General features: G+C 40.1%; 1 protein-coding gene across 1 annotated transcript; it reads left to right on the forward strand.

Annotated features, from left to right (window-relative positions):
- Nucleotides 1–1,779: 1,779 nt before the first annotated feature.
- Nucleotides 1,780–8,448, forward strand: LOC308131220 (desmin-like). The gene is made up of 10 exons (XM_080497865.1): nt 1,780–2,452; nt 4,033–4,093; nt 4,255–4,350; nt 5,259–5,420; nt 5,507–5,632; nt 5,798–5,908; nt 6,072–6,181; nt 6,318–6,370; nt 6,905–6,996; nt 7,758–8,448. The coding sequence occupies exons 1-10, from the start codon at nt 1,878–1,880 to the stop codon at nt 7,797–7,799; spliced, it is 1,428 nt and encodes a 475-aa protein (XP_080353991.1). The 5' UTR covers nt 1,780–1,877; the 3' UTR covers nt 7,800–8,448.
- The last annotated feature ends 4,673 nt before the right edge of the window (nt 8,449–13,121 follow it).

Consider the following 13,121-nt stretch of genomic DNA (forward strand, 5'->3'; position numbering starts at 1 on the left):
ATTAGAATGAACCATTTAACAAATGGAAACCCAATGTGCTTATGTTAATCAAACATATTTTTTGATATCTAAACTAAACAATCCCTGAGTTGATTTATTTTTTAGTGTAGCGTGAAATATCTTTTTTCAGACATGCATGTTTTTTTTCCAGGAGAAATTATTTATTTGAAGCTAGATTGCTCCTTATGTGCCACAGCACAAATGTTTCACAAACAGCGGTCAAGTTTTGGAGACTAAAATGTTGGATCTTGTATGAGCACCATGCTGATTCACAAATTACAAACTCGCAACTAACATCCTAAAATATTCACACGATGCATCTGACTACCTCCTCAGTCTGTGTCTGAGTGCATTGCAAAGCTCAGATAGCAAAGTTGAGTGGGTGACCTTCCTGGCAGTAGCGCTATCAGTCAAACCATGCAGCCTCTTATATAACCAAGGGTAAATACATAACTAATGTAACCCTCTGGCTAGTGGTGTGGTACTACATCAAACATCGTAGATGATAAATACAGATTTGTATGGTTAGGATGTGACTGAAAACATCCTTTTTATGGCTTTGGATGAGATGATATTTAATTCTTTAAAGGTTTTAAAACTGGCCTGTTTAGCGTTTTAGTAATAGTAAGGCTGTCAATCTCAAGCATAAGAATTGTATGCCCTTATGATCCATTTCCTCTAGTGTCATAAAAATGGAAGCAAATGACTAAATATAATTGTCTTTGGCAAGTTCAGTGAAGTAAAGCAATGTAACAGTACATATGATGAGGTAAAACAGGTGATGACCCACTTATGTGGGGAAACAGTCGTGATTGAGACGAGTCGATACCCTCTATACAACTGCACCCCCACTTTAGACTTCCTGCAGACAAATGTGGAGACTGACTCAGTTTCTATGACTTATGTATCAATCTGTGAACACACACTCATACACAGAAGGGACTCTTTTCAGCTGCTGAAACCAGACCCGTTGGACAGCTGAATCAAGAGCTGGCAGCAGGCGCGACAGAGAGGGGCGTGGTATCGCAGGACAGGAGAGGCTGGAGGAAAGACAAGTGACTGAGCCAGTCAAAGGAATATAGAGGAAACCCTTCACTCAGAGGGATGGCATGCATGAGATTGATTACAAATATGTCCGTCGAGTAATCTTGCCTGTCCGAAAAATCAAGAAGAGTCATATTACAGCTTTCATCTGGCGTGCCATTCATTCTGAATTTTCAGGTCAATAAATAGACACAAAGTTTTCTCTTTATACTTGCGTATATAGCAAAAGCAGAAAGACAGTGTTGTTTCCAGTTTCACACCAACTATGTATTTTAGACTTGATTGTAAAGCTAAGCATAGTTAAAATCAAAGAAAATTCCTCATGGGCACAATGAAGTCTATCATTTCGGGACGTATTGTATCATATTTGTATCACATTGTATTGTATTGGATCGTATCGTATCATATATTATCATATCGTATCATATTGTACTATATTGTCTTGTTTTATGCAGTATTGTGTGGAGACAAATCGTATTGCATACCATCATATCGTATCGTTCTGGGTTGTATCATATTGTGTTCATATTAAAATGGCACTAGCACTGAGTAGATGAAGGTATAATCCTTAAAATGCTCTTATGATTATCAATAAAGAAAATTTGGTTGAGATGGGGGGGGGGGGGGGGGTAGGAGGAACACAGATGGGCTGAGTGGGAATGAAGTGAGGACATCGAGGAGGGGTTGGGGGCAGCAGTGGGTGTGGTAACTCTACAAATAGTTGCTCCGTGCCGGGCAACGCTCCACTCAGTTTGCCTCCCAGCTGCCCACAGAGACTTTTGGGTCTCAGCACCTCCATCAAGCCCACAAGCCAACCAACCACCCCACCAGTCATGAGCAAGTCCTACTCCTCGTCCGCCCAGTCGGCCTCCTCGTACCGCCGCACCTTTGGCTCCGGTGTGAGCTCTACCCCGATGTCTTCCCTCTTCTCTTCGCTTGGAGGAGGCCGCAGCTCCTCGGCTCATTCATCTTCCAGAATCTATGAGGTCAAGAGCTCCGGCAGTCCATCGTTTTCCAACTACAGAGTCTCCTCTGGTGGTGGAGCAGGCTTTGGTTCCTCTACTGCGATACGCACCTACTCTGGTGAGAAGCTTGACTTCAACCTGGCCGATGCCATGAACCAGGACTTCCTCAACACAAGGACCAACGAGAAGGCCGAGCTTCAGCACCTCAATGACCGCTTTGCCAGCTACATCGAGAAAGTGCGTTTCCTGGAGCAGCAGAACGCGGCCCTGACTGTGGAGATCGAGAAGCTGAGGGGCCGCGAGGGGCCCGGCCGTGTGGCTGACATGTACGAAGAAGAAATGAGGGAGCTGAGGAAGCAGATCGAGGGCCTCTCCAACCAACGCGCCAGAGTGGAGGTGGAGAGAGACAATCTGGCTGATGACCTGCAGAAACTGAAGCTCAGGTAAGGTTGAAGGGCTGGGGCTGTATCTGTATGTGATTAGACCACGTGAAACCTTGGAATGCCATTCAAACACTGATTTTGAATAATTGACGTCACAATTTTGGTTCATATACAAAATACAGAAATACCTACACAATTGATAAAGTGGTGTCTCTGATGACACTTAATTATTTACTTATTTACTTGTTAATCATGTGGCCTTTTTGGTTTGTGACTCCTTAAAGTGGTTAATTCAGCTGCCAGCATGTAAACTTGCTTGTGTCAAGTAGTTTTAACTTAAAAGGACATTTGCAAGTCTTTCATTTAAAAAGATTTAGTAGCTTCATCTGACAGCAAACGTGGTATTGAAGTCTTACTTAAAGAAATTAAAGTAAAAAATTTTTTTAAATGATAAAATATTTTATGTTTTTTCCCATTATATATGAGAAAGAGTTTATGTTGCTTTTCTCATTTGAAAACCAATATCCTGTGACCTGATAGACTTCACTCGTGACCCCTAACCCAGTTAACCACTCTTGGTCCTCTTAAGAGGCATATTTTAGACAATACACAGAAGAACTTTATAACTGAGAATTGGAGAAACGTATCAGTAAAACCAACAAAATAAAAGACAGACATCGGCAAAAAAACAGTGAGCAAAACACACACTCAAACATTTTGTTTCTGTGGGATCTTTCAGAACCAGGCATCTAATTGAGCCATAAACATTAAAAATAAAAAAAAGATGGTCCTTTAGTTACACAAGCCTGTATCTGTTTTGTTCGCGTGTGAGACAGACAGTGAGTGGCTGCCATGCAAATGTGTCTCCTGATAGTCTATTTGTAGCCACTGGGTCAGCTCTCTGACTTCTGTCAGTGCAACAGCATGCAAAATGACTTAAATTAAAGTGTGTAGTGAAGCAGCCAGTATCACCAGTGAACGGATTCCAGCACATGACGCGTGCCCAAACTCCCTTTGTGTTGATCAGCGCTTTACGCTGATGCCTGGAGCGCTGAGCGAAGCTTGCCGTGCCACCTGCTGCTCGCAGTGAGATCAAAATACACAGAGAGAAGACCTGCCTGCAAACACCTGAAATCAGTGCATGCCCTGGCAACTTCATGATACAATTCAAATCTGCAAAGAATTGCTATCCTGGCGTATTAGACGTCTGCGAATTCATCACTATGCAGTATTCACCAATCCCATTAATCCGTGTCTTGATACTCTTCAGTTGTTGGAATGATAATGCAGGAAAGTAAAGCTGCCAAGGACAGGACTCTGTTTCATTGTCACTGTTGGCCTCTTTGACCCTGCAGCAGCAGCTGTACTGAAGCCTCTGGACTTAAAAGGCAGCCTAAGAACTGTAGCGTGTGTCTATGAACAAATATAGATACTAAAAAGTTTTCCTATGACATATCATCTGTTCAGGTATATTCTTGTAAACTTACCTGCAGCCAGAAAAACCAGACAGGCTGGAGGAAAGAGAAGTGGTAACTGGTTTATCTGCCTGGTACCTAAGTGATCCCTGGGGGAGATATGTTCTCAAGCACAGGTTTTATTCACTTTTGATTCAACTTTGTTTGTTGCTCTCATTCTCCCAGACTGCAAGAAGAGATTCACCAGAAGGAGGAAGCTGAGAACAACCTGTCTGCTTTCAGAGCCGTACGTTCTCAGTTTGTTTTTGTTTTTTAATATTGAATCCACTATGACATTTCTTTTCCACATTGCCTTTGCTTTATTCACATTCTCTGTTGGTTTCAATGGTTCTAAACCCCTTTTCCTTGTTTCCCTGCTATCTTTCTTCGATCATTATCTATATCTAGGATGTTGACAATGCAACTCTGGCCAGGCTGGACCTGGAGAGACGCATTGAGAGTCTGCAGGAGGAGATTGCTTTCCTCAAGAAGATCCACGAGGAGGTTTGCGAATCTTTCAGTTTTTTGTTGTCCTCAATCCTTTTGATGTTGCTAACCCAGCTATTATACATCTCTGCCATGTGACATATGCATATCACTGGAATTGTGTCACAGCATCATAGAATGACGCTGCGGTATGATAAAGGATGCTACAGTCATTCACCAGTCAATCTCGTTTACACATTCTGATGCTTTCTTCTTTTTCATTTGTCTATCTTTGTTTTTGTTTTTATTGGGGGTTTTTGTTGTTGTTTTTTTATTTATTTTTTTTACAAATTTTACATGAAAGAAACGTGCAAAATAAAAATTGGTGCACATTTACTAATGGACATGCAAAGACATGCAAAGTCACAGGCACAGCAGAGGCCCTCTCCTACCCTTTTGTCTGCTTTTCCTCAACTCTGACCTCTCAGATATGCTCAACTGTTGATTGCGTGAAGAGAGCATGACAGCTGTTGTATGACAGAGGAAAAAAGCCTCCATGTGCATGTGTTCGCGTGAACAGATGCAAAGTTATTTTTACCTTCAGTTTGAACTTAAAGACAGCTGAGTGCAACTAAACTTATCCATTAAAAAAAGAAAAAAAAAAACCTTTCCACCTCCAAGATGTGAAAGACAGCTTGTTGCTCTTTTAGTTATTTTTTCCCGTATGTGGTGCAGAACATATTTATAGTTTGACATTTTATATTTTCCGCTTGTGCATGCCATCGGTGTCACATTCCCTCGAGCGTTTTTGTCAGATATATGCCTCAGCAGTTCTCTGTCAAGTTTGTTCTGATTGCAATAGATAAAGCTTTTGTCTTTTCTGTCCTTTCAATCACTGCAATACCTTTTGTTTCTCTGTCTGACTTTATTTCAAGAAGCCCTTTTAGGCTCAAATTGATTTGTTCTTTCTTTGGAAAACCTCGCAGGAGATCCGCGAGCTGCAGAGCCAGATGCAGGACACTCAGGTGCAGATCCAGATGGACATGTCTAAACCCGACCTGACTGCTGCTCTGAGGGACATCCGCATGCAGTACGAAGCCATCGCTGCCAAGAACATTTCCGAGGCTGAAGACTGGTACAAGTCTAAGGTTGGGCGGCAGCGAGCACACATCACCCAAATGCACAGGTGGTCACCATAAAATGTTGCACTGTATAAACCCGTGTCTCTCGTCAGGTGTCTGACCTGAACCAGGCGGTGAATAAGAACAATGATGCGCTGCGTTCGGCCAAGCAGGAGAGCATGGAGTTCCGACACCAGATCCAGTCCTACACCTGTGAAATTGACTCACTCAAGGGCACCGTGAGTGTTTACTGCACCTTGTCCTACATGTCTGCTTCAGTGCATTGTTACATTTTCTTAATGAGTATATTTTCGGCCCACAGACCTAGTCTCTCTCTTTTTTACGGTATCCATTCTTAGGCTTGTAAATGCCCTTTTTATGCTCTTCACTTCAATTACTTGTAGAATGAGTCTCTGCTGCGCCAGATGAGAGATATGGAAGACCGCATGGGCCGCGAGGCTTCCAGTTACCAGGATACCATTACACGGTTGGAAGAAGATATCGCTAAGATGAAGGTAATGAGCTCAGATACTTTACAATTGACATAATACAGTAGAATCTGCATTGTGAAAGGAAGAGAATTCCACAAACACAGAGAAACAGACAGTTTGTTTATTTGATTATGTCTCTGGTGAGAAGTTTATTCTGACACAATGACGCATAATCATGCATGTATAGGACGACATGGCCCGCCACCTGAGGGAGTACCAGGACCTCCTCAATGTGAAGATGGCCCTAGATATTGAAATTGCAACCTACCGCAAGCTGCTGGAGGGAGAGGAGAGCAGGTGGGTTCAATTCACTTGTAAATGTTGTACATGAACAGAAAACTAAACAAAACAAAACATTATAACAGGCCGTGTCATTTCATTCTTGTTTATAATGCTAAAGCTTTTTCTGTCTTCCTGTGTTTTCCTACATCAGGATCACTACAACTATGCCTGTCCAGTCTGCATATTCCTCCATTGGATTCAGAGGTTAGAACTGCAACCATTATTCATTTTACACCAAAAACCTGTGAAAACACATTTTACATTCCAGATGAGTCAGTGAGGGGACAGAAAAGACTAATTATAGTTTGTGACTGTATATGGCCGAGGCTATTTTGAGGAGATTGTCTCTTTGCAGTGCCACATTGAGACCACTGTGCGGGGATATATGACGTGTGGAAGATCTTCACGGCTCCTTGAGTCACAGACATCAACAAACCGCTCATTTATAATCACACGCCTTTTCATTTAATGGGTTAGCAGTTCATTTGTGCAATAAATCCCTGCCAATAAACCTCCTGCTGCAGTTTGTGGCTGCATAATGAAAATAAGGCCGTGGTCTTCCCTTTAATGTGTATGCTTAAATTATTCAAAGCAAATTAGGATTTTAACAGCAATACTAAACTGATCTTCTGTGTAGACCAAATTAATACACCATGACTGTAGAAAAAAAGTTTAAAGTGTGAATTTAAGCCTGAGTTTAAGAGATTTGGGTGTTTGTTCTTTGTTTTTTTTTTCCAGAGACCAGTCCTGAATCCCAGCATCCACGCTCATCAGAGGTTCACTCCAAGAAAACTGTTCTCATCAAGACCATTGAGACCCGTGATGGAGAGGTACACACACACACACACACACACACACACACACACACACACACACACACACACACACACACACACACACACACACACACACACACACACACACACACACACACACACACACACACACACACACACACACACACACACACACACACACACCACCAAATCACACACTCTTTTGTATATCACACATTTTGTAAAAGAACCAGTCAGAAACAGTATGAATACATTTCCAATCACTGTGATGTATTATATTCCTACCAGATGAAGTATTCTGTGATGCAGGGGGCTAATGCCCAGTGTGTAAGTCTGGTTTAATGATCTCACCTACTTTGAGATATCTGCTCACAGCTCTGGGTCTCAGAGAAATACCACATTTGTGCTTAATTTACAGTATTATCCCCCTTCGTTTCTTCCTGTCTAAAGTTTTTCAATGTGTGCATCAGCATGTTCTTAGCCTCTAGTGTTAAGTCTTTCCTGCAGCCTGTAGTTTGACCCCGTGTAGCTGCTTTTAATTTAATTTACAACACCAACTCCCTTCAACAAGCAAGTTCTCTGTCAGAGCTCCAGCTTGTACTTGCACAGCACTTCACTGTAAGCAACACCTTCACTGAATGGTAAATTCACTGGCATCAGTACTGGGCTGTTCACAACGGAAAATTAAAATGTTCTCATAATCTCAACAAAGATGTTGTATCTGGTGGATTTGATTTGTATGATCTAATTTTCTCCATAAAAATGATCAATATCTTCTTTTGGTTTCTCTACAGGTGGTCAGTGAATCAACACAGCACCAGCAGGACATCATGTAAACCAGAGGACCTGATGTTAGAAAAACGAGAGAAAATATTTCCCTACACCACAAAAATGATTAATAAGCTAAACCCATATTTAGAAATAGAACCCTGACCATTATTTCAGATTTTGACTCATCTGCCAAACATTCACACAGTGAAGTGTGTGCATCCTGGCACAGAAGCATAGTGGAAGCATATCATCTTGAGCCTGGTTTAAAAAAAAAAAAAAAATGGCATTCCAGGATATTTTTCTTTATCTGGATTACGTTCCTTTTCACATGAAATATAATGTACTTTGTCTACATATTGCTTCTTGCATTGCTACTTTGGCCTTTATCCACAGGGAGAGCAGCAAAGTGTAAGACAGAGCGACGGGCGAGACACATTATAGTCACAAGTAATACTGTAACAGCAAAATGCAGCAAGATTTGTCAGAGCTAAGTACAAGTATATGGCTGAATGTCATTGATTAACAGAAAGTGAGATGCTGGTCTCGGACTTGGAAAAATGCTGGAAACACAGACATCTAATAAAAGAGGAACTCAGTCACGTCTGAGGTTTGAGCTCTACAGGATGTGCTGGGTGTTGAGGTGTATGTGTATGGATATGCATGGGTATGCTGATTCACTGTGACACAAATCTCAAATAAAAACATTTGGTATCACTTTTTTTTTTCTCCATAGCTTCTTTCACACTGTGTAACTCATTGGTGTGTTTGATTTATCTGTTCATGGCCCACACACTGTGTGAGGCAGCGTCTTTGGTCCTCCTCAGATAAGACTTTTGGATTTCCATTGTGTCGCTTATTAACTGTTTCTACCCACTGCATTCTTCATCTGATGTGGGCCGTGTTCACTTTCTAAACTGATACTAGCTTTTCCAGTCAAGCGTGGAACTCTTGTGTCAACATTTAATTCACTTTCATAGAAAATAGGGCTCGGACTTCTTTTGAAATGATCAGCGACAAGCTTGATCTGAGCTCAGGCAAAAGTGAACAAAGGCTCTTTAATGAGCTGTCCCTTTCCAGTAGAGAGCAGATTAGTACAGAAACGAGAATTGCAGTCTGTGCCAATTGTTTGTGAAGTCACTGGACTGAAAATGTTTGTGGATATATATATATATATAAAACAAAACAAGACTTAGAAGAAAAAAAAACTGTGGTGGCAAGGGGCATTAGAGAAGAGAGAAGAGATGCATACGGACAATAAATGAGCAAAGAAGAAAGAGCTACACAGAGAGGTTGGAAGCTCGCTACAGGCAAAGAACAAGAAAAAGAAAAGACAAGCATAATGAAAAGGTTATTCAGAGTCACACGGAAAAAGAGGGAGCATTTGGAGGTAGATAATTATGCAGAAGAACATCGCCAAGCAGAGAAAAGACAGTATGTGGCTGCTGTTCATGTAATTAGAGGAGCATATGAGCCAGAACTTTCTGTTCTCACTGCACAGTACAGTCATTGCAGTTCAATAAAAAAGGTCACCATGTCATTATGTTCCACTTCTTATAAATGATCCCAACATATCAGTATGATCACGTCTCCATCAGCTGGAAAAAAGCTCATAATGAGGTGGAAAAGTAGCAACTTCCCAGGCTTGAAGTTTATGTTGTTAATACCTCACATATCTGCACTCGATTTGTATATGCTGTCTTCAGAGTGCACATCATACCATTTTGCTGATTCTGCAGTTACTGTAGTTTGTTATGATGATGCAGAACAAATGTAGCCTGAAACCTCCTGTCAGAATACATACAGACGAAACTTGCTTGATGTGCTGTTTGCTCCATGCATTATACTACAGTATATAAGTACCTAGTTCTTTGTCATGGCACAGAAATAGAACGAAGGAAGTCGTATACGATACAAAGATATACACTGCATTTCTGGGTCAACTGTCTGGAACATTAACCATTATTGGAATAAATATCCATAAATTTCATTAATTTACCTTGTTATACAAGATGCTTGATTATTTCTTAAAGCCAAATATTAAAGCCAGCTTCTATAAAATTGTGATATGTATTTAGACTAAAAAACTTATTTTTTTTTTGGAAGAAATAAACCATTAAATAGCAGAGAAATTATCAGAGAGGTCCTTTGTTTTACGTCATGGTAGAATTTATAATTTAGCTGAATTTGGACTTGGAACTAAAATGTATGTCGAGTTATTTGTTTTTCATCATTTGGTTTGGGAGCAGCAGTGTGAAAAGAATTAACACTCTTGACTTCCGGGGGGGGGGGGGGGGGGGATTACACCGGTTACCTCCCACAGTGCAAAATCATGCACTAGAACTTAAATGGTGACTCTGAAAAGGTGTGAACATGAGAGTGACTGGTTTCTATTTCTGAGTTTTCCTGTGATGCGCGACTAATCTGTCCAGCTGCACCTTCGTCTCCAACCCTACAAGTTAAATCCAGCAGTAATAAAGACAGGAAGATGGATGCTCTGAAATTCATGTAAATGTTTCCAGTTTCTTTGCTTTGACTGTAGTTACATTGAATGGAAATCATAAACATGGCACAGGCAGCAGAACTCCTAAAATTACATGAAATCCAACAAAGATATGTCCTTCTAAAATATTTATCACGGTAATTTAACCAAATTCCACAATACTAATGTGATATACTGGAGTAAATAAAACATGATAATCCCTTTAAAAGACGAGGAGCTCTGGAGTTGAGATTTAATGCAACTGTTGTAGTTTTTATTCAATATTAAGGAGAGTATCTTTTTAAAATGAACTTGAGCAAATCGCTGCTGCAAAATGCACTTTTCGTGTTGTTTTTTTAATTTTAGGCAGAAAAAAGAAAATAATAGGGAATGTCAAACTCTTAAAGGCATTTATTTCAGTTCAACTTAATGTTGCTGTCATGGATTTGCTTCCAGTTCTAAAACTGCTGACCAGTCATTTCTTCATAAACACATCACATAAACAATCTCCACATGGTCATTGGTATTGAATAATAAATGTATCACTGCTTTCTGATGGACTGACACATTCCTTGCTTATTATTACTATAAACATTTATTATTTATGAATACAGAGCTGCCTCATATTTCTGTACTGCTATTCCTCTCGTGAATTAATCAGCATGTAAAAATGCTGACATCCATACGTTCAATAATATCTATAGATCATCAACTATACTTAAAGGTAGCATCAGTTTTGTACCTATAGTTGATTGAAATGCCATTAAAAACTGCAAAGAATATTTATGTTCGTAATGTGTTTGGTGTAAGATGTGCGTGTATCTGAACATACAAATGGACATCCAGGAACACTGAAGAGAACAAGACCCATTCGATTGTAGAATCACAATGTTTATCGTTTGTTAGGTCCATATAAATCCATGCTCAATAATCAATAATAATAATAATGATAACAATAATAATCAAGTGACTTGCACAAATTCAAACTCGGTGGTATCGGAAAATGATGAATTAGGAGTCAAGGCTCAGTTTGTCTGATGATTTTCAACATCACATGTTGAAACACCAGGATGAGAAGTGCGTCCACCATCTAGCCAAGTCAAACCAACTGGATATACAGTAGTATCACAATATAACAGGTCTACTCCATTAGAAAATAATCAGCTGCATAAATTACAGACATGGACATGATGTAAACATGAATATTTTTACATTTAAAAATTATTTACAGGTCAATATCTACAATCAAAATGTTTCCCCGACTTGTAATTTAGCACTGGCAGGCAATCACAGAAAATAACAGAAAGATCCTCGAAAGACATATTTAGCTGGTCCCCAAATAACAAGCAGGGGAGTTTGATGATATAAGTGTTCAGAATTAACTGTTTGTTTCCAGGTTAAAAATGAAGTGCATCAAGGAAGAAGACCAAAACAAAAGGGTAGAATACATAGATAACCCATAAGTAGTCACAATACTGGAAAACATCATACGAGTAAGAAGAAGGAGCAGGAGGAACGGTGGCTCATATGGATACATAGTCACAAAGAGGGGACAATGAAAGGAGGAGAGACTTAAGTGGAAATCTGAAGACATCAAACAACAGCAGTTGAGACATTGATTTCATTGATTCAGAAACATTTACACGAGGATTTCCATGCAGTAATGAGTTATGGTAAAAGCTATTGACTCTCCAGTAACAAAGAACTGCAAATCCTGCTAAATCCAAGCACCATATTACATACTTCAAGTGGTTTTTTCCCCTCTCTAATAAATTACAGTAGCGTTGTTCTGTGAAAGTAAACCTCAAAATTCCTACGTCAGGAATTTCTTTTTCTTTCTTTTTTTTTCATCACTGAAGTTTTATTTTCAGCTTGTAACATTGAACCTCAGCAGTTGTTGTGTATATTTGGCAGTTTGAAGAATTTGTTGTGGATTCCAGTATGTCGAAAAAGACACAAAAACTGTTTAGATGAAAATACTTCCTATACACCCTCGTCTTTCTTGATGTCAGTGCACAAGTACCAATGTAAAGAGTACATCACAGCAAATGCCTGTACACACACAGAAAATAATAACCCAACATACACAGAAGGGAGGAGAAAAAAAAAAAGGTCCAGTAGTAAACAGCAGAGGGAGCCAAAAGCAAATGCTTATATTTTCTTACAGCCTCATCCTCTACACAAGAGATGATGCTCATTTTGATTATCATCTCTTTTTAATCATTCGGCTAATTTTCCACACCCAAACAACTTGTACTTTTAACCAGGCCAGCATGTTGGCAGAGACAGAGGGGACAAAACAGCACGTTTTTCATATAATAGTTGATCCACCCCTCTCCTTGGTCAATCTTTGGTACAGTCCACTGCTTGCCACAGGGCTCATGTGTCCATTCACACACACACACACACATAAACACACTATTTATAACATTTTTACTGTCACCCATTTTCCTCAGATTTTATGACAACACTGTGATTCCCACACGACCAGTATCAGACAACCATTTCCAGCTGAACATAATATTGTAACTTTCCAAATCTGTAAAGGTGAAACATTAATAGGTCATGAGGCAGAAAGAAGGGACACGTGAGCATTTGGGGAAAAGTCGACAAGCTTACACAAACGTCTTCTGTTTAGTGGAACGAGGAAAGAAGGAAAGGGGGAGGGGGGGTGGGGGTGTTGTGTCTTCTTCTCTGGTCTGCGATTGGAGCGTCTGGCAATTAGGACAGAGGGAAGGTGATGAGATGTAAGCACATTCTTCACAGGAAATGGCACCAATTCAGGCGGTGTAACATCGATTTGTTGGAGAAAACATACAGAAATTGTTTATAGTGTGAACAATGTAATCCAATTCCCACTGAAAGCCCATCCCCGCCCTGCATTTTTTTCAGGACAGGCCTTGCGCTG

The sequence above is a fragment of the Blennius ocellaris genome, assembly GCF_963422515.1.
Source record: "Blennius ocellaris genome assembly, chromosome: 6".
Taxonomy (NCBI): domain Eukaryota; kingdom Metazoa; phylum Chordata; class Actinopteri; order Blenniiformes; family Blenniidae; genus Blennius; species Blennius ocellaris.